At 41.4% G+C, this 21,409-nt stretch overlaps 1 protein-coding gene across 6 annotated transcripts in view; it reads right to left on the bottom strand.

Annotated features, from left to right (window-relative positions):
* Positions 1-21,409, bottom strand: part of RASGRF2 (Ras protein specific guanine nucleotide releasing factor 2) — a 232,965-nt gene that overhangs the window by 83,553 nt on the left and 128,003 nt on the right. For 3 of the 6 annotated variants that reach the window (XM_060295960.1, XM_060295962.1, XM_060295964.1), the window contains exons 16-17: positions 15,361-15,489; positions 12,731-12,820 (exon numbers count right to left, since the gene is read on the bottom strand). In XM_060295960.1, coding sequence (XP_060151943.1) covers positions 12,731-12,820; positions 15,361-15,489 — 219 coding nt within the window. The remainder of the gene's footprint in view (positions 1-12,730; positions 12,821-15,360; positions 15,490-21,409) is intronic. The other 3 variants (XM_060295961.1, XM_060295963.1, XM_060295965.1) reach the window with 1 other exon arrangement.

Raw genomic sequence — 21,409 nt, 5'->3', positions numbered from 1 at the left:
CTCTCTGATGAACAATCGGATTTAGACCTTTTGTTTAAAAAATCCAAAGCAAAAAAAAAAAAAAATCCAAAGCAGCTGACATTTCTAGGAGCCTTTCCAACAGAGCTGGGTAGTAAGGTCAGTGGCAGCTAGACTTCCCACCCCCTCCTACTCCCCAAAATGTCTTTGGAATCCCCATGCCACCAAAGCCCTTCCCTAATATCATTGGCTCAGTTTCTAGTCACAGCATCTCAAGAGCCAAGTTGCAGTCCCAGAATCACAAAGTCAGTGTTTAGAGAATACAAACCATCTACCAATTGGGAATTCACTAGCTTCTTTAGAGCTCTGTCTTAGTCTTCTAAATGCCCCATAGCTCCAGGAGACCAGCTTCTCTGCAAAGGGGCCTCAAACTGGGACACTCCAACCTGCTGGGTAGCTGAGATGCTAGGGTGAGTGTAATGTGTCACATAGGCCAGCTTCAATTTCATCTTAAAATGATAATTACAATTTTAAATTCAGCATTACAGACAGACAATAGCTACACAGGGAGGCTCCTCTCAGTTTGCAGAAGAGAGTAGAGCCATTAAGTTCCTTCTTATTGCTAAGCAACAGTTGTGTTCAAATCAAACTGCTCTCAGCTCTCAAACAGTAGGAAAATAAGTCTATTCAATTCAGAGCACTACAGGTGAAGGGAGAAGAATAAGGTAGATTTAAGCTACATGTTAATTTTAGATATATTCTTTCCATTTCAAAAAGTTTGGGGGGAATAAGCTCAGCGTGTTCTGTCCTATAGGAACAGCCCAGACATGTTTCTCTTTCCAATATGAAAATATGCTCCCTAAGCGCAGTTTGATTTTGAATAATTTCGCCAAGGTTTACTGGCAACCATGATACCACCTGTAGTAGCTATCTATCACTGCACAACAGATCACCCTGAAATTTACGGGCTGAAAATAACAAACATTTATTATTGCACAGTTTCTTCAGGATGAGATTTTGGAAGTGGTTCAGCTGGGTGGCTCTGGCTCAGGGTGTCTCACAAGGTTGCAAGCCAGATGTCCACCAAGGCTGCAGACATCCAAAGGCTCAAGTGGGGCTGGAGGGTTCACTTCTAAGCTCATGCATGAGGCTCTTGGCAGGAGGCCCACTTTCTAGTTTCTAGCTGGTCTCATTGGGCCTCTCCTCATGATATGGAAGCTTGTTTCCCCCAGAACAAGTGATCCAAGAGAGAGACTGACCAAGACAGAGGACACTATGCCTTCTGATGACCTAGGACCAAAGTCACACATGACCACTTCTGCTTAATTTTATTTGTTAGAAGCAAATTACTAAGTTCTGCCCACACAAAAATAAAGAGAAATTAAGCTTCACCTCCTGAAGGATGGAGTATGAAAGAATTTGTGGACACATTTTTAAAACCACCAGACCACCCACCAGAAACGTTCATGTCCTTTTCCAAACGAAATGGCAGCACTGTAGAAACCCAGAGAATGAAGTTCCATCTCTCTCTTATCTATGTAAGGCAGAGGTTGGGATTGGTAATAGATCTTGTCAGTTCTCTTTTCATTAGCCAGATGATATGATTCAAATCTGCCACCTACTACCTACGTGACCTTAGGTGACTTACTTAACTCTCTGTATCTTAATTTCCTCAACTGGAAAATAAGTATAATAATAATATTATTATTATACTCATTTACTAATATACTCATTATACGAATAATACTATTAATTATATATAATAGTATTATTATATATTAAATATATAATAATACTATTATTAGTATAATGAGTACATTATACTCATTATACAAATAATAGTAACTACTTCACATATTAGTTAACATATGTAAAGTTTAGAATGGTGCTTGGTATATAGTACACCCTATAGAATTATGTAACTTTATTGTTGTTGCTTTTGTCATGTTGATAATAAGTTTATAATTGCATACACAAATGCCCAACAGGGAAGCATAGGACGGGGGTCTGCAAGATGTGGGTGCAACTCTGAGAGGCCCTCTGCAAAAACTACCCACAATTATGATGTAGTCACAAGATAAAACAGGCTAATTACATGTTATTAAGTTGTGTCTTCAGGTCTTCCTAGCACTTGTGAAGCCACAGGCTACAAATGCCAGTTAGATAAACAACACTGGCAAAAAGCCTATATTCTGTGCCTTTCTTACAAGTTTACTCACTAAATAGCTAAACTATTTAAACAGAGCTGATTGCTCTCACAAATCCAGAAAAAAAAAAAGACAGCAGGGTACATATATGACATTAATGTAATTCATGGTACTCAATATATTACTGCAAATTTAATCCAATTCTCAATACAGAGATAAACGCTTCCTCTGACCAGGTTATATCATTGTACTAAGACCCTAGTTTCTGCGATCCTGTGAAAGAAATCACAGACCCCTCAGTGCTGCTAGCTAAGTAAGAATCTACCCACAGATGACTAATTTCACTCGGGTTCATCTCTCTGGAGTTACCGTGCTGCTGTATCTGTCAGGTGAATGCCAGGTGGAAAGAAGATGGAAAGTAGTGGGTATGCTGCAGATGAAGACAGGATCAAGAGTTAGCAACAAAATACGTAACGCAAGTTTCCCAAGATCTTGTTCTTTTTGAAATAAATGTGGGATTAGAGGCAATATCAGGGCAAAGAAAGAAGCAGTTTGGTAGTGGACAGATCTGAGCCTCATTCTCAGGCACTCTGAGAACCTGGGCCAGGCCCTCCAGCATTCTGGGTCTCACACTTGTTTCAAAATCTGTAAAGTAAGAAAGACAGTCCCCAAAATCCCTTCCATGGTGAAGGGGTGACAATGAGGCATCCTCCAGATCTTAGAGATAAGATTACCCTGTGAAAGCCAAAGTGGTCAAGCCACAGTGGACAAGAAGAGATGGGCTTCCTATAAAATAGCCTGGCCAAAGGAATAGGAAATAGTTTTGGGGAGGGAAGACTGAGGAGATTCAGGAGTCCATTGCTAGCATTGAGGTATGGTCTCAGAAACTCTTATCTGGATCAACCTACAACTCCAGCTGTAAATGATTACAGTAAATCTGAGGTCACATACTGGTGGCTCACAGCCAATTGTGGTCCACAGAAGTATTCTGCTGGGCTGGACAGTATTTTTTAAAGAGTATGGATTCACTTCCAACGTGTAAAAATAGGAGATTTTACATAAATATCCAGATTTCTGGTTTTTCTTTAATAAAGAAAAGAAAGAAAGAAAACAGATCTGACGGCCCTAGTCTGTATTCTGTCATGGCAAAAACCAGGGGGAGCTGAGCAGTGGCTGCCCCTTTTTCACATGGTATCAGCCATCCAGTCCCCCTTTCGGTCACCTGCCTGGCCCTGAAATGGATGAAACTGTACTGCAGTCAAGTAGCAGTTAAGCAATGTGAGCGGATCAGAGAAGTGAAAAGGCACAATCAAGTGCATTGTACCTTTGCTGAGGAGATACGGTAATACAGGAGAATGGTCTGCGTGGAGCTCAGGAAAGGGCAGCACAAAGAAGGAGAACTTGGCAATGCAACATGGTCAGGAAAGAGGGTGCTCAGGCCAGCTGGAACAAGGATTTGGGTTTGCTTGAAAGGCTTATCAAAAACACATGATGGGCAGAGGAAGTGCTCCATGTGATCTGGCTTGCTGTGGGCATCCTCCCAGGAAGACAGTGCAATGACCCCCTGACATGAGCATCCCTAGCTGCTTTGCAGGCTCACACTAGTTAAGAGGGATACATTAGGAGTTTGGGATGAGCAGATACAAACTACTGTATATAAAACAGATAAACAACAAGGTCCTACTGTATAGCACAGAGAACTATATTCAATATCTTGTAATAACCTATAATGAAAAAGAGTATGAAAAAAGAATATATATATTGAATATATATATTCACTTTGCTGTACACCAGAAACTAACGCAACATTGTGATCAACTATACTTCAATAAAAATAAAAACTTTATAAAAACGATGTAACTTCTCAGTTCCAAAATTTTAATTTCAGTCCGTGTGTGTGTGTATGTGTGTCTAAAAATTAGACTGGAATCATTTAGCACAGAATATCTTTCCATTTCTTTGTGCCTTCAATTTCTTTCAACAACGTCTTATGGTTTAACATTGTTAAAATGTCCATATTACCTAAAGCAATCTACAGATTCAATGCGATCCCTATCAAAATCCCAACAATATTTTTCACAAAATAGGACCAAAAAAATCCTCAAATTTATACAGAACCATAAAAGACCCCAAACAACCAAAGCAATCCTGAGAAAAAAAACAAAGCTGAAGGTATCACATCCCTGATTTCAAATTATACAACAGGCATCCTTGGAGATATTGCAGCTTTTGTTCCAGACCATGGCAAAACGGCAGATATTGCAATAAAATAAGTCACACCATTTGTTTTGGTTTCTCAGTGCATATAAAAGTTATGTTTATGTGTCTTTTAAGTGTGCAATAGCATTAGTTCTGAAAAAATAATGTATATACCTTAATTTAAAACACTTTATTGCTAAAAAGTGCTAACTGTCACCCGAGCCTTCAGCAAGTCGTAATCTTTTTGCTGGTAGAGGGTCTTGCCTCAATGTTGATGGCTGTTGACTGACCAGGCTGGTGGTTGCTGGAGGCTGGGATGGCTGTGGCCATTTTAAAAAATACGACAACCAAGAAATCTGCCACATCCATTGACTCTTCCTTTCGCCAACAATTTCTCTGTAGCATACAATGCTGTTTGAGAGCATTTTACCCACAGCAGAAAACTTCTTTCAAAACTGGAGTCAATCCTCTCAAACCCTGCTGCTGCTTCATCAACTAAATGTATGTAATATTCTAAATCGTTTGTTGTCATTTCAACAATCTTCACGGCATCTTCAAAAGGTGTAGATCCGGGCTTCCCTGGTGGTAAAGTGGTTGGGGGTCCGCCTGCCGATGCAGGGGACACGGGTTCGTGCCCCAGTCCGGGAGGATCCCACATGCCACGGAGCGGCTGGGCCCGTGAGCCATGGCCGCTGAGCCTGCGCGTCCGGAGCCTGTGCTCCGCAATGGGAGTGACCACAACAGTGAGAGGCCTGCGTACCGCAAAAAAAAAAAAAAAAAAAAAAAAAAAAAAAAAAAAAAAAGGTGTAGATCCCATCTCAAGAAAACACTTTCTTTGCTCATCCATAAGAAGCAGCTCCTCACCTGTTGAAGTTTTATCATGAGATCACAGTAAGTCAGTCACATCTTCAGCCTCCACTTCTAATTCTAGTTCTCTTGCTATTTCCACCACATCTGCAATGACTTACTCCACTGAAGTCTTGAACCCCTCAAAGTCATCCATGAGGGTTGGAATAAACTTCTTCCAAACTCCTGTTAATGTTGATATTTTGAGCTTTTTCCACGAATCACAAATGTTCTTAATGACATCTAGAATGATGAATCCTTTCCAGAAAGTTTTCAACTTACCCTTCTCAGATCCATCAGAGGAATCTCTATCTATGGCAACTATAGTCTTATGAAATATAATTCTTACATAACAGGACTTGAAAGTTAAAATTACTCCTTGCTCTACGGGCTGCGGAATGGATGCTGTATTTCGCAGGCATGAAAATAACAATCTCGTTGTACATCTCCACCAGAGCTCTTGAGTGACCAGGTGCACTGTCAATGAGCAGCACTATTTTGAAAGGAATCTTCTTTTCTAAGCAATAGGTCTCAACAGTGGGCTTAAAATATTCAGTAAACCATGGTGTAAATAGATGTGCTGTCATCCAGCCTTCGTTGTTCCATTTATAGAGCACAGGCAGATTTAGCATAATTTAGCATAATTCTTAAGGGCCCTAGGATTTTCAGAATGGTAAATGAGCATTGGCTTCAACTTCAAGTCACCAGCTGCACTGGCCCCTAACAAGAGAGTCAGCCTGTCCTTTGAAGCTTTGAAGCCAGGTATTGATTTCTCTCTAGCCACGAAAATCCTAGATGGCATCATCTTCTAATAGAAGGCTGTTTCATCTGCACTGAAAATCTGTTGTCTAGTGCATCCACCTTCATTAATGATCTTAGCTGGCTAGATCTTCTGGATAACTTGCTGCAACTTCTACATCAGCACTCGTTGCTTCACCTTGCACTTTTATGTTATGGAGACAACTTCTTTCTTTCAAGCTCATGAACCAACCTGCGCTCATTTCAGATTTTTCTTCTACAGCTTCCTCATCTCTCTCCACCTTCACAGAATTTAAGAGTGTTAGGGTCTTGCTCTAGATTAGGCTTTGGTTTAAGGGAATGTTGTGGCTGGTTTGATCTTCTATCCAGACCACTAAAACTTTCTCCATAAGAGCAATAAGGCTGTTTCGCTTTTTTATCATTCACGTGTTCACTGGAGTAGTGGTAGTTTTAATTTCCTTCAAGAACTTTTCCTTTGCATTCGCAACTTGGTTAACTGTTTGGTGCAAGAGGCCTAGCTTTCAGCCCATCTACTCTTTCGACATGCCTTCCTTAATAAGCTTAATCATTTCTAACTTTTGATTTAAAGTGAGAAACATGCAACTCTTCCTTTCACTTGAACACTTAGAGGCCACAGTAGGGTTATTAACTGGCCTAATTTCAACATTGTTGTGTCTCAGGGAAACAGGGAGGCCTGAGAAGAGGGAGAGAGGCAGGAATGGCAGGTCGGTAGAGCAGCCAGAACACACTCAGCATTTATCTATTAAATTCACCATCTTTATATGGGTGTGGTTCATGGACCACCCCCAAATTAAACAGTAATATCAAAGGTTACTGAATGCAGGTCACCATAACAAGTAGAATAAGAATGAAAAAGTTTCAAATATTGAGAGAATTTACAAAATGTGACAGAGAGACATGAAGTGAGCAAATGCTGTTGGAAAAATGGTGCTGATAGACTCGCTCGACACACGGTTGCCAAAAACCTTCTATTTGTAAAAAATACATTATTTGTGAAACACAATAAAGCAAAGTGCAATAAAATGAGGTATAACTGTACAAAGCTATAGTAATCAAAACAGCATGATATTGGCATAAAAAAGACACAGATTAATGAAACAGAGTTGAGAGCCCAGAATAAACCCACATGTAGATGGACAATTATAATTTATGACAAAGGAGCAAAGAACATACAATGGGAGAAAGGATAGTCTCTTCCATAAATGGTATTGGGAAAACTGGACGGTCATATGCAAAAGAATGAAACTAGGCCACTATTTTACTCCATATACAAAAATCAACTCAAAATGGATTAAAGACTTGAATGTAAGACCTAAAATCATAGAATTCCTAGAAAAAAACATATGCAGTACACTTTTTAACATTGGTCTTAGCAGTATCTTTCTGGATATGTCTCCTGAGACAAGGGAAACAAAAGCAAAGATAACAAATGAGACTACATCTAGCTAAAAAACTTCTGCACAGCAAAGGAAACCATCAGCAAAACAAAAAGACAACCTACCGAATGGGAGAAGATACTTGAAAATCATATATCCAATAGGAGTTTAATATCCAAAATATATAAAGAACTCATACAACTCCACAACAACAAAACAAACACCCTGATTAAAAAATGGGCAGAGGATCTGAGTAGACATTTTTCCAAAGAAGACATACAGATGGCCAGTAGGCACATAAAATGATGTTCAGTATCACTAATTATTAGGGAAATGCAAATCAAAACCACAATGATGTATCACCTCATGCCAGTTAGAATGACTATTCTCAAAAAGACAGGAAATAACAAGTGTTGGTGAGGATGATGAGAAAAGGGAACATTCATACACTGGTGGTGGGAATGTAAATTGGTGCAGCCACTATGGAAGACAGTATAGAGATTCCTCAAAAAATTAAGAACAGAATTACCATATAATCCAGCTATTCCATTTCTGAGTGTTTATCCAAAGAAAATGGAGATACTAATTCAAAAAGACATATGCACCCCTATACTCAGTGTAGCATTATTTACAATAGCCAAGATATGGAAACAACCTAAGTGCTCATCAATGGATGAATGAATAAAGATGTAATATATATGCACAATGCAATACTACCCAGCCATAACAGAAAGATGAAATCTTGCCATTTGCAACAATGTGGATGGACCTTGAGGGTATTATGCTAAGTGGAATAAGTCAGATGGAAAAAGACAAATGCCATATGTTTTCACTCATATGAGGAATATAAAAAAATAAAATAAAATAAACAACCAAAAAGAATAAAATGAAATAAACAACCAAACCAAACAAAAACGAACATAGATACAGAGAAAAGATTAATGGTCACCAAGGGGAAAGGGACATGGGGGAGGGTAAAATGGGTAAAGGGAGTCAACTGCATAGTGATGGATGGAAATTAAACTTTCCATGGTGAGTACACAGTAGTGAATACATAAGTTGAAATACAATGTTGTACCCATGACACTTAAAAATAAATAAGGAATTTAAAGTAAGACTTGGAATCACTGTTAACTTACATTTGGTTTGCCAAAGCTCTTTGTTTTTCATTAATAATAGTGATAATAATGTTTTCATTAAAAAATGTAAATGAGATACATTCTGTCTCCCAAAATTCAACTAGCTGTATTAAGACATTTTTATTGTAAAATGGTTTTTATATATTTTGGAAAAAAAAAACAATAAAAAATATGTCTCAAACTGGTTGTAGGAATGCTACAACCAGAGAAGGAACAAATACACCTTCTCCATCTAGTTTAGTGATTCTCCATCTTGGTTCCACATAAGTATCACATAGGGAACTTTAAAAATCCTGATGCCCCAGATGTACCCAGACCAATCAAGTCATAATCTCTGGGGGTGGGACCAGTTATTGGTATTTTAAAAAGTGAGTCCAAGCCCAATTCACACCAAGCTCAGATCTACTATTGGCTACACAAGCCTGAGTGGTTTAACAGAGGAAAAAACAGATTATGAATGATCTATTTTACAAGTACAAAGTCACCACCAGTAAAGAACTCATTATTTCTCTAAGCAATTGTAACTGTGCCATTAATTTTCCTATAAATGCATTCAGTCATTCCTCTACTTTGTTAATTTACTCTGACTTGCATAGAATGGTAAAACCTATAATCTTTTCACAGATAATCAAGAGTTGCTTGTAGTACCTCCACTGCCGTTATTTCTACTCTCATAAAAATAACCCACCTCACACTTTCATATTTCATTTTAGATCATTTCATAAATCCTATCATTAATCCCAGAGCTTTAGGTATATAGTAAGCACCATGATATGCCCTGATATGTGTATTTATTGGATTTGCATTTCTATTCATATCATAACTATATCCAAACTGCACCTGCAGATTCCCTGTATCAGCAGCCATCTGAAAGGCACAGATTTTAATTCTACTTTAATGCAGAGCTCCTAAATTTGAGCAGATGCTTGAAAGTACATTTCAGCCAGTGTGGTGGCTCATAAGACTCACTGTTTTTTTGTCTCAGTCTTGCATAGAGCTAAAACTTATAGAGTTAGCACTTATTTGACTGATTGATGATCACTGGTCCCACTCCCACCTCCACCCGCCACCCCGTGATCAAAATTTCCTAAAGCTGCTCTGATTCCAAGAATGATCAGGGCTGGACTCATAAACAGATTTACCAGGAAGCTTAAGCCTCGGGGCCTCTCAATGTGTATGGGCCTCTTCCAAAGCCCTGGGAGGTGCTCTAAAGGTTTGTAATTTTATATTCTTTTCCTTGAGGCAGACTGTGTAAGTGTTAGACCCCACAAATCCCGGATCCATCCACAGTGGGCCTAATGTAACTTGGCTGCCAATCGCAAGGCAAGCACTAAATAAACTGTGAACTCTTTATAATGTGAAGTTAAGGAGAATTAATCGTGTCACAATCATGCCCACAGATCAAGCTTTCCTTCCTCTCCAGCAGAGGTACTCCTGTTGGTCTACAAGGAAACGGAGCATGACATGGAAGGAAGAGACACCCATCTTTGGAAAGTACAGGCTCTAAGTCCTTAAAGAAACCAGAGGGGAAATTCCAGTCTTTTCCAGTGTGTGTGGAAATCAGGTAGGCTCAGACCCGAGGGGCAGGACTGGCAATCCTGAGTACATACCAGGCCACCTTTCACAGATAAATCAACTTTCTCTGACTTTACGGCATGCACGTCTTATCTGGCCTCTTTGCAAAGAAAATTTTCTGTCCATCCTTCTGCTAAATTTAAATACCTTTTAAGGCAGTAAAATTACCTTCTAAGCAATCATTAAAGAGAAATGGCTTACGTGCAAATGCCTGCAGTGAATATTTGAAAGCATAATCACTAACTGACAGTTCTAACCCAGAGTTGCCAGATTCCCGTGTATTTTGATGGAGGTAGAGGTTGAGGGCAGGGAGGTGAGAGAGGATTAAAGCAAGAGGGAATCCGAAGAGGAGCCTGAAACATGAAAGCCCACTCTGCAGACCGCATGGCTTGGCCGGGCGGCACGTTGTTTCAGGCTATAAGCCACACACACAGCAGAGCGGCACCACCAGGTGGTCCCATATTGCAGCCAGACAAGCAGACAGGAAGCCTGGAAAAATGGATGTGAGCATGAGATGTTCACTTATCTACACCACCTTCCCTCCTGCTCACCTCTGCAGGCTCTCCACGTTCCAGTGTGCATTCGGGTCATAATTCCTGATTCAGAGAGTGGATACAAGGCCTGGTTTGAGACTTAAACATTAGGTAGCACTAGCTTCCTTCGGACACCTGTCTGTCTGGGTCTAGGGCTTCTCTAGGCAGTAGCAGGCTCTCCTCTCCCTGACCAGCCAAGGAGTCCAGATCATCTTCCCAGCACTTCCTCTCTTTCTGTTCCGTGTCCACCTGCCCTAGTGGCTATGAACCTGAGCCCTTCTGCTAAGTTCTCGTAGGCAGGTGGACTCTCCTGTGGGGCTAGATCCATGAAGCAGCCGAGCCCCAGGGACGTACTGATCCCTGCTCCAAAACAGACCCTCTTTCGTACCACCATTAGCCACCGAAACCGACCCCTGTGCAACTTGCTGCCTTGACAGCGGGGCCACAGATACTGCCAAAGCCATCCTTTATGTCATGTATGTCTAAACTTGAATCATGTGGCTCCAGACCCCATCACAGGCAACGTCAGCAGTAGTGTGATAAAACAGGAGGTCCAGGCCACCCTGCACCTAGCAGTGCTGGCTGTCGTCAGTCAGCAGTCTGCCCCTCCTCAGCTGGCTCGCTGAGGAGAGCTTTCTTGCTAAGGCTCTTTCGGCTGCAGGGGAGAAGCAGGAACAGGCCGCAGAGCAGCAGCAGTGTTTGGATAGTGAGGAAGACCTGGCTATTGTGGTTACTTTATCCTCTGGCCCATCAGGCATGGGCAAGCCCAAGTCTGAAAGCCAGTCTCCGTTAGAACTTTGCTTCAATCTCAGGTGAAAAAAAGATACCTTCCCCGACCCAGCCTCCAGCAAATGGGGAAATGGTCTCATCCTGAATTGACCTAAAAACTATTTTCCCTTACAAACCACATTTAAATTAAGAGACCTGCGAGGAAGCTCTGTATTTCACTTTTTCCAAAGACAGACTAGCTTGTGAGAACAAAAGACAGAAGAAGGTCTTAGCAAATCACAGTTGATAACCAATTCTGCCGGAAGTGTAGGGAAGACTCCTTTATTATCTCATCAAAGAAATGTTCATTATTATAACATGTAGTCAACAACAGAAGCCGACTGGATTGAGAAGACATCAATACTATTACCATTACAGGCTGTATTGTGTTATACTGATGGGAACTGAGGGGAAGGTTCTGGGAATATTTGGGGTAAAGAACATCCCCAATTTGCCTGACCACAACCAGTGAAGTGTGTGTGGTAAAATATTTAAGATGTGGAATGTAGTCAAAGTGCAAAGATTTTCCATTCAGATGGGATATCTATCTATCTAGATAGATAGATAGATAGATAGGTAAATATGAATTACTATGGTAATTCATGTTCCTTATAGTATATCTCTTTGTACTTACTTCAACTTAGATTTCACACAGACAGTACCTACCAGTTACTCTTGTTGAATATAGGTTCACAGGCTTTGGAAATGGACTTCTCTGGTAGGTGAGCAATGGCTAATTAACAAAATACACCAAAAATACACTCCCGGAACACAGAGAATTAGTTTAGGTGAAGATACTTACAGCAACAAGGCTGTTTAAACCACATACGGATTTATTTTAACATAACGTCCTCCTTGCACACGAGAGAAGAGGACAGAGATCATGAATATAATTTTTTATCTATTTAAAATACCGTGCTTTTATTTTAAGTACTTCTTTACCCTGAAGATTAACTGATAGCAACTCAGAAAGCATCATGGAGCTACTGGAAATGAATTTTGAGTCCTCTAAAGCAATAGATCCCTCCCTCCTCCCCGCCCCCTCCACAAACCTTCCCTCCCACCTTGCATATGCTTTCAGCACTGGACTCAGTTAAAAGGGAACCACGTGTCCTCGACAATTTGGCTAAAAAGGTTAAAGAACTCCATAAAACAACGTGAAAGAAATAACACATCCTTCTCTGATACAGAAGTTCTCAAAAGGGTTACGCACAGGCCACCTGTGTGAGACTCACCTGAAGGTGCTTATTTAAAAAGACGGTATCACGCCAAGATGCGCTGACTTAGGGGGCTGGGAATCTGCATTCTTAAGAAGCTGCCCAGTGTATCATCAAGATGCTGGCAGGCAAGGACCACTGATTTACCATAAATTGCCATGTGTCTGCACTCAGCTGCTGGCCCCTACTCACCAGGTGGACTCCCATGTCCTGCTGCAGCTGTGGCAATTGCAAAAGCAGAAGCAGGCGAAACAGAGCAGTGGGAGTTGTCGGCGGTCTGTCCTGGTTATTTCAAAAGAATGGAAATGGCATGGTGAGACAGTTGGATAATATAACGTAATAAAAATTCTCATTTTCATTCCAGCACTGGATGAATGCAAATACCCTGCATTGTCCTTATTAATAGGCAAATAACAAGATTCTATATTAGCAAGTCCATTCTAGGTATAGCCCCAAGAGGAATGAAAGCATACATCTACTCAAAAACTTATACGTGAACATCCATAGCAGCATTATTCATAACAGCCAAAAAGTAAAAACAATCAAATGTCCACCAACTGGTGAAGTGATAAACCAAATCAAAAATTCTCATACAAGGGAATATCATCTAGCCACAAAAAGGAGTGAAGTACTAATACATACTACAACATGAATGTACCTTGAAAACATCACGCTAAGTGAACGTCAGTCATAAAGAGTCACGTATTGTATGATCCCATTTACATTAAATGTCCTGATTAGGTAAATCCATAGAGACAGAGAGTAAATTAGTGGTTTCCAGGGGCTGGCGGGGAGATGGGAATGGGGAGTGACTACTAATGAGGACATGGTCCCTTAGTGGGGGAGGGGATGAAAATGTTCTGGAATGAGATAGTAGTCATGGCTGCCCAGCCTTGTGAATATATAAAAACCACTGAACTGTGTATTTTAAAAGGGTGAATCTTATGGTATGTGAACTTTATCTCAATATAAAAAATATTTTTTAAAAATATTCTACACTTTACTGATGGAATTTTCTTCTCAAAGTACCTTTAGAAGCAGAGATGGGTTCTTAAACCGAAGGATGCACTCGGCACCTTTAGGCAGCCCCTCTCACTCAGACGCTTACACACAGCATTGGCTAATATTGCTGACAACCTCACTGTTTTTCTCACTCAGCCTTTTAGTGAAGATAGCTCACTGTGATTCTGTGATTTTTGATTAGTTTGCCCCTAAAGTTATATAGTCATGCTTAAAATAAATAAGAGGGGAAGCAAAGAGCTGCTTAATGTACCCAAGCATGAAAGCAAAGAACAGCTCTACCCTCTCCTTCAGCAGTAGCCTGAAAACATTTGTGAAGCAAGGTGGCAAGTAGACAGATGAACAGGCAAAATTCAGCTACACAGTGAGAAAATGTGTGATACTGTCCCCATTTGGATCCACCGTATTATCACAGATTTTGGCTTTCTTCCTGTGTCGCTGGGATTTAGTCAGATCAGGAAAGAAACAAAGGACTTAGTTAATCCACAAACAGGATGAGGATTTCCAAATGATGTTTACATAAATTTAAAAACATTTTAAATGAATATAAACATATGAAAGAGACCGTACTAAAACAGAGCTCTAATAATAGTAACCAAGTGGACAGCATTTAATCTTGCCTTGGTAAAGTTTTGCTTTCACAGACTTTGGCCCCAAACTCTTACAGGTTTAATGACCTCAAGGGAGTCTGTCCCACATGGCAATGGTCAAAGAAGTTGCCAAGGCTTGGACTGACCAAGCCTCTAAGAAGAGTAAAGAGATTTGGCTAATTCCATAGTAGTCCTATAACAAGCCAGGGAATCTAGCTTGTTACCCTTGGTTTTTCAGAGCTATCCAAATGTCAGGGTGACCCATGACGGACCAGGAGCCCCAAAGGGCTAATATCCATCAGGGCAAATCTGCTGACAACAGTCTGACCCAGACTAGCTTCTCTTGGAGGTGATGGCAATGAAAACAGCTTCCACCACGAGGCTAAGGCTGCAAATGAAAGGACCCTTTGGAGCCATGCACTCTATCTTTTGCTAAACTGCCTTACTTAAAGCAGGAGTATGAGAGTCAGAAAACGTCTACGTTTTACATGGGTTACTTAGGGTGAATCTGGTTTCATAATTGAATAATTTTCTCTTCCAACTTGAAATAATTGGCTTGAGGAGAAAAGAAGAAAACATTTCTAAAACAACTGTAATTTGGATATATTTATTTGAGCAATGAGGAGATAAAAGATTTCTGTCTTTTGTTCTGTCTTCCCTCCAATTAGAAAACATTTGGTATATTCTAAAACAAATTATGGGATAATGTTTTATAATTTTCATAACTATAGAAAAGATACCAGATTCTGCCACTAGTAATAATGAAGATTGGCGCTCCATGCAACTGGACTTTATTTTAGCTGAAACAGTGTTCTTAATAAGGTCCCCCCCGACAATTCTGTGTCCCAGATGAACCTATCTAATACAGACTACACTGGGATTCATGGTAAGGTATCAGAGTCTGGGAACATTTTGGTGAAACCAGCACTGAAATTCAATCAACTAGCAACTAAGAACAGGCTTCTCAATTCAGGTTACTCCACACAAAGTGTCATGCAATGATGGGGTCAAATAAATATTGGTTATACTAATGACATACTCTCTAATCATTTATTTTCTACTACTTGGTCCTACAGTAACATTTGCTTCCCGTTACTTTTCATAACTGAGACTAAAAATATTCGGGGAGTGAAACAGTAAGGCAAACAAAAGATTCAGGAGCTAGAATCATCCCTCGCTTGAGTGTTTCTGAGTCCCTTTCTGAGCGCTCACCTCCGGGCTGGCGGTAGCGGAGGTGCCGAGGAGTTGAGGGTGACCTGCAAGGTGAAGGTTCGGTGGCATCTGCCGCGGGGGAGCTTTCCACTCCTGCTCGGTCCACCGGTGCAGACTCCAGCACTGCTGCTTTAAAACATCATGAATTTTAACAACCAGGCCATGAATTCAAGAGCTTCTTGTCAGTATCATGCATGGAAACACAAAAGTTCATTATGGATAATAAGCATTTCATGTTAGTCTACATTTTTAAAGGACTTTATCATGAAATCGAGTCACTCTTCCTGGCGGAATGTTAACGACACGAAGTCTAACTGTGGCTCATCTCCTCACCTGTCTTGCTGACCCTGCTGAGCCTGGTTGATCCTCCCAAGCCCCTTTTGTTCAACACAACAGATGTTACGGATAAAAAGAAGAGGATATGCAGTGGCTTCCCCGCCCTCCAGAATGTTTCTCCCTTCTTGGAGTGGGAAAAGAGGGACTTTTTCCAGATGGTAAATGAAAATTGGGACTTCATTAGTTCTTTGCCTAGCTTGCTCCCTTAAGACAATTCAAGGAGCCCCCCTGCCTAAGGATCTACGGCTGTACTGTCCAAAATGGTAACCCGAGCCCAAAGTGGCTGTCAGTTTAAATGAAAACTCAATTTAAGCGAATATTTCACTTCCTCACTTGCACTGGCCACACTTCAAGTGCTCAGTAGCCACGTGTGGTGAGTGGCTACAGTACTGAACAGCATTTCCATCCTCCCAGAAGGTTCTATTGGGTAGCCCTGTCCGAGAGCTACGGATCAGCAGGAAGCAAGTGGAAATTTTTACAATGAACAGTTGAGAGATTTTTAAGATAATCTGTGCCTCTTCACTGCAGCTAACATCCCATGAGTAAAAGAAACAGTCCAGAGTCACATTTAAGCTATTACCACACCCCTTGCGCTAGCTTAGTAACCAGGTAAAATTACAACTTTGTGTGTGTTCTTTTCAGGAAAAGCACTACAAGAATGTCATAAATTTCCAACAACTCTTCCATTTCTTTTTCCTTGGGCTTTTCATCAACCGACAAAAGCTGTATCACCTCCACTAGTTTTCCATTTATGCCTGTCAGCAGAGCTACTCTCAACTCAACTCCCTTTACCATTCCATTCAAGATTTCACTCAACAAACTTGACAAAATCCCTAATAACTTCACATAAAGCCATTTTTTACACTTGCATGTGATTTACTCCCTTAGAAATATGGCCCCAAGTCAGCTCTTTTGAAAAACAAAGGGGCCAGGGAAGGGAAATGGTTAGAATCTTTCCTCCAATGACATAATTACAGTCAAGCTGGCAATGATGCAGGATGGAGACATAAAAATCCGTGCTTAGCTGTTAGTTTTATTATTTTCTAAATAACTCCCTCAAAATGCAGTAATAGAAGGCATCTGCTTTGCAAGAGCAAGCAGAATATCAAATGTATGTCCTTGGTCTGATTCAACCATTCATTCCTCTGAGGCAAATGAGCAAATCATTTAGTCAGCAATTACACTGAACCCAAAAAACTTCCCAGCGAGAGAGCTGGACAGGCCCCGAAAGTCCACTGAAAGAACAGGAAAGCACAGACTAACACTGTAAGCAAACGGGCACCTACAGAGAGGAGAAACCATGCCAGCACTGTGGGGGGAAAGAAGCGTTTCCTTCTGCCAGGTTCACTTTCAGTCAAGTTCCATGCCAAGCAGCTTTGCCTGCAGAACGAGTGGGCAGATGTGGGCTCAAAACAAATGCTAAAATTGAGAGCACTTTCAGCCCACAGGCAGGCAATTTTCAAACTAAGAATACAGAAACAGACACTAGTGATGTGGGTCGTGCAGCGATGCTTAGACTGGTTGCACAGCCATGGCCCAAGAGAACGCTGATGGGGTAAGAGACCCAAACACAGTGAGTGAGCTGCCCCATGGCTCTCCTTTCTTGCCTGCTGTTGGTTATGTTTTTTGTTGAGATCTCACCACTGGGTGGAATCTGGATGTGAGCTGGGCTGATATTTGTGCTTTTTAGAAGGACCCAGGATAGCAGAAGGTGGGGACTTCGTGGTAGGAAGAAAGAGGGGCACTAATGAATGTTGGGTGAGCCTGGAACAGATCTGGGGACTGGGTGGGGGTGAAACCAACTGCATTATTTTTCCCTCCGAAGTTCACAGTCTTGCTCATTTTGAGGGATATTTCCTATTTCTCTTCTTTCCCTTCATGTCATTTGAAGTTCTCTTGCCAGGATATATTGCAAGGCTGGCATTATAACTGCAATGACAATAAAACTGGACAAAGGTTACTAGCATTTTTCAAAGAGCGTACCCTGAAACTGTCTAGCTGGACAGTAGTGAGGGAGACCCATGACCTCAGTATGGGCCTAATGGTGAAGCTGAACTCGTGCAATGAGGTTTGTGGAGTTGCATCCTGAGGTGAAAAGCAGAAACTGTACAAACTCTTGGCACAGGGTTTCTTATTCAAGTCTGCCAGCTGTCTTAAGTGTTACCATTATGCAAAGCACACGCAAACATCTTTCAAATTAAAGACAGATCATTGTCTCCCTTTACTTTGCCAACTGGAATTTTCAAGATTAGATAGCAGAGTTAATACGGCAGCACTCTTGGCTTCTGTAGACATTCTGTGCATGTGCGCGTGCGCACACACACACAGACACAGACACAACTTGTCAGGCTGACACTGAAGTAAAGTGTTTCATCCATGACTTTTCTAGAACTATTCATGATCAGTATTGCCTATATACCAATGCAAAATAAAAGGAAAAACTAGATCTATAATTCCTTTGTTTCACCTTTTCAGAAAAATGCCAAAGAGCTCCCTAGACCCCAGTATAATTCTAAGCTTTCTATTCACAGTGTCTCTTTTATGAGGATCCACAGGATAAATTATTCTCAAGTCTCAGGAGCAAGAAAAGATGTGCCTGCACACCAATCTATTCTTAGCTTTCAATATGAATCACATAACTGATTACATTCAGAACCAAAATCAGAGTGACTTTAGGAACTGCAGAGGACCACACAGTACTCACTTGTTCACTAACCATACCCATGGCCTCATACGATTTTCCTCCATTGCCTGATTTCCTTATCTATTTTAGTTTTAATCCAGTGTACCATGTGCCTCTTTGAACTACCACCTTAAATACTTTTAAGAACAAGATGGGAAGTAAATACATTAAAAATAATCAGAAGACAGCTACAGAAAGAGAAAAAAAATCAAGATGCTGGGCTTCCCTGGTGGCGCAGTGGTTGAGAGTCCGCCTTCCGATGCAGGGGACATGGGTTCGTGCCCTGGTCCAGGAAGATCCCACATGCCACGGAACGGCTGGGCCCGTGAGCCATGGCCGCTGAGGCTGCGCGTCCGGAGCCTGTGCTCCGCAACAGGAGAGGCCACAACAGTGAGAGGCCCGCGTACCACACACAAAAAATCAAGATGCAATGAGGTGGCCAAAAACAAAGTGTTTAATAGAAGGATTGCTGGAGGGGGGCGGAAATCATGGTAAAAATGAGAGATAAAGGGGCACATATTAGTGGGTAGACGTGACTAAGACACATGGGGCAGAGGAGAGGACACCTCTGGAGATGATGTTGGCTCTAATGGGCTTCAACAAGTGCCATGGGCCACACATGGACACAACCCTGGAATGTCCCCACCTCCCACAGTGAGAGGAGCTCTGTATTTAACCTTGACCTGGGAACTGCAAAATCATATTTCTACCCCGCGAACCACGTGGATAAACTGACCCTTGAAATTCTAACTGCAAATCATCTGTTTGGGGAAAATCCAGTGGAGAAACACAGAGGCATTAAGTCCTCAACTTTGGCTATTTCTCTAATGTGAGAAAGAACCTACTATTTCTGCCACACCATTATTCATGGACCCTCTCCATCTGCTGGGCCCTGGTCAGAAATGATCCAAGCTGCTACATAACAAGCTCTCTAGCTGATGCTAGCTGTGCCCACAATGATCCCTGATCCCACCTCTGCCTACACTGACAAGTCTTTGCAGCCTTTGTCAGTGTCATTCCCTGGGAGCTTGATCTAGTACTTTCTCATTTATCTTGGTCTCCCCAAGTCTAACCTTTTTCCAGCTTATCATTCCTGGGGAAAAACTAGTGATTCCTCCCAGTGATCACACCTCTATCTGAGACAGCAGGCCAAACAGATGTTACGATATGGTATTGGACCAACACTATGCACTTTGGGCTTGGACTTCAAAGACCAGAACTAGGGAACTTGGTGACGACTGTGGAACAATCCATGTAAGTGTAAGAATTAATCAAGATGGGTAATGGGCAGCTTGACTGAGGACCTTTAGAACTACGACATGTACTTAGTCTATAATGCAGAAAGGAATAGATTTTTCGTTTGCTCCTCTATTCAAGAAAAAAGTTAATACCTATACTACTAAGCATTAGCCAAATTAAAATGCAATCTCTGGGAAATTGCGAAAAAGGAGAAACATTCTCACTGTACTCCTGTTAGGAGGCCACTATCAAAAGAAAGAAAATATTAAGTGTTGGCAAGGATGCAGAGAAATTGGAACTCTGTACACTGTTGATGGGAATGTAAATGATGTAGGCACTATCAAAAACAAAAATTTCCTCAAAAAATTAAAAATAGAATTACCATATGATCTAGCAATCTCATTTTGGGGTATATATGCAAAAGAATGGAAAGCAGGATCTTGAAGAGATAACTGCATACACATGTACACTGCAGTATTATTCACAGTAGCCAAGAGATGGAAGCAACCCAAATGTCCATCAATAGAGGAATGGATAAAGAAAATATGGAGTATATATACAATGGAATATTGTTCAGCCTTAAGAAAGAAGAAAATCCTGGCACATGTTACAGCATGGATGAACCTTGAGGACATTATGCTACATGAAATAAGACAGTCACAAAAAGGCAAATACTGTGTGATTTCACTTATATGAGGCATAAAAAATAGTCAAACTTGGGACTTGCCTGGTGGCACAGTGCTTAAGAATCCGCCTGCCAATGCAGGGGACATAGGTTCAAGCCCTGGTCTGGGAAGATCCCACATGTCGCGGAGCAACTAAGCCCGTGTGCCACAACTAATGAGCCTGCGCTCTAGAGCCCGCGAGCCACAACTACTGAGCCCGCATGCCACAACTACTGAAGTCTGCGTGCCACAACTACTGAAGTCTGTGTGCTTAGGGCCCGTGCTCAGCAACAAGACAAGCCATCACAATGAGAAGCCCACACACCACAACGAAGAGTAGCTCCTGCTCACCACAACGAAGAGTAGCCCCTGCTCACTGCAACTAGAGAAAGCCTGCACGCAGCAATGAAGACCCAACGCAGCCAAAAGTAAATAAATAATTTTTTTTAAAAAAGTAATCAAACTCATAGAAACAGAAAGAAGATGGTGGTTGCCAAGGGCTGGGGGGGAGGGAGAAATGCAGAGTTGTTCAATGGATGTAGAGTTTCAGTTTTGCAAGATGAAAAAGTTCTAAGTATGTATTGCACAACAATGCGAATATACTTAACACCACTGAACTGTACACTTAATGGCTAAGATGGCCAAAAAGAAGGAGGAGGAAGAGGAGGATTCTTCAGGAGAGTTTTAGTAAGTTTACTAGATGCTAGAAAGCCCCAGGAAGACTAGTAGCAGGGTTTCCTCTACAGAGCTGCACATGGCGTCAAAACTGGACAAAAGCTGCCCCTTCAGAAGCATTGCTCACTCCTGCTCTCAGAAATGGGTTTCACCACTGGGGGTTACCATCAGCCCTTTGCTCATAGGTTCTCTTTGCCCATTAGTTTGCCTGTTTCCTCTGTCCAACTGAGACAGGAAGGAAAAGGGCAGAGCACAACCCTTAAAGGAATGACACAACCATGTAGAAGAACAGGATACCACAAAAAACACTTAGAACCTACTAAGCCCAAGATGGTGGAAGATCTGACTCCCAGGAGACCTTGAGCCTCATTATACACCCACTATAATGCATTAACACACTAAATGACACACCCACCAGTGCCATGACAGTTCCGAGGCTGACCATAAAAGG

The sequence above is a fragment of the Globicephala melas genome, chromosome 3 (genome assembly GCF_963455315.2).
Source record: "Globicephala melas chromosome 3, mGloMel1.2, whole genome shotgun sequence".
Classification (NCBI taxonomy): domain Eukaryota; kingdom Metazoa; phylum Chordata; class Mammalia; order Artiodactyla; family Delphinidae; genus Globicephala; species Globicephala melas.
This window is presented reverse-complemented; position numbering and strand designations above follow the sequence as displayed.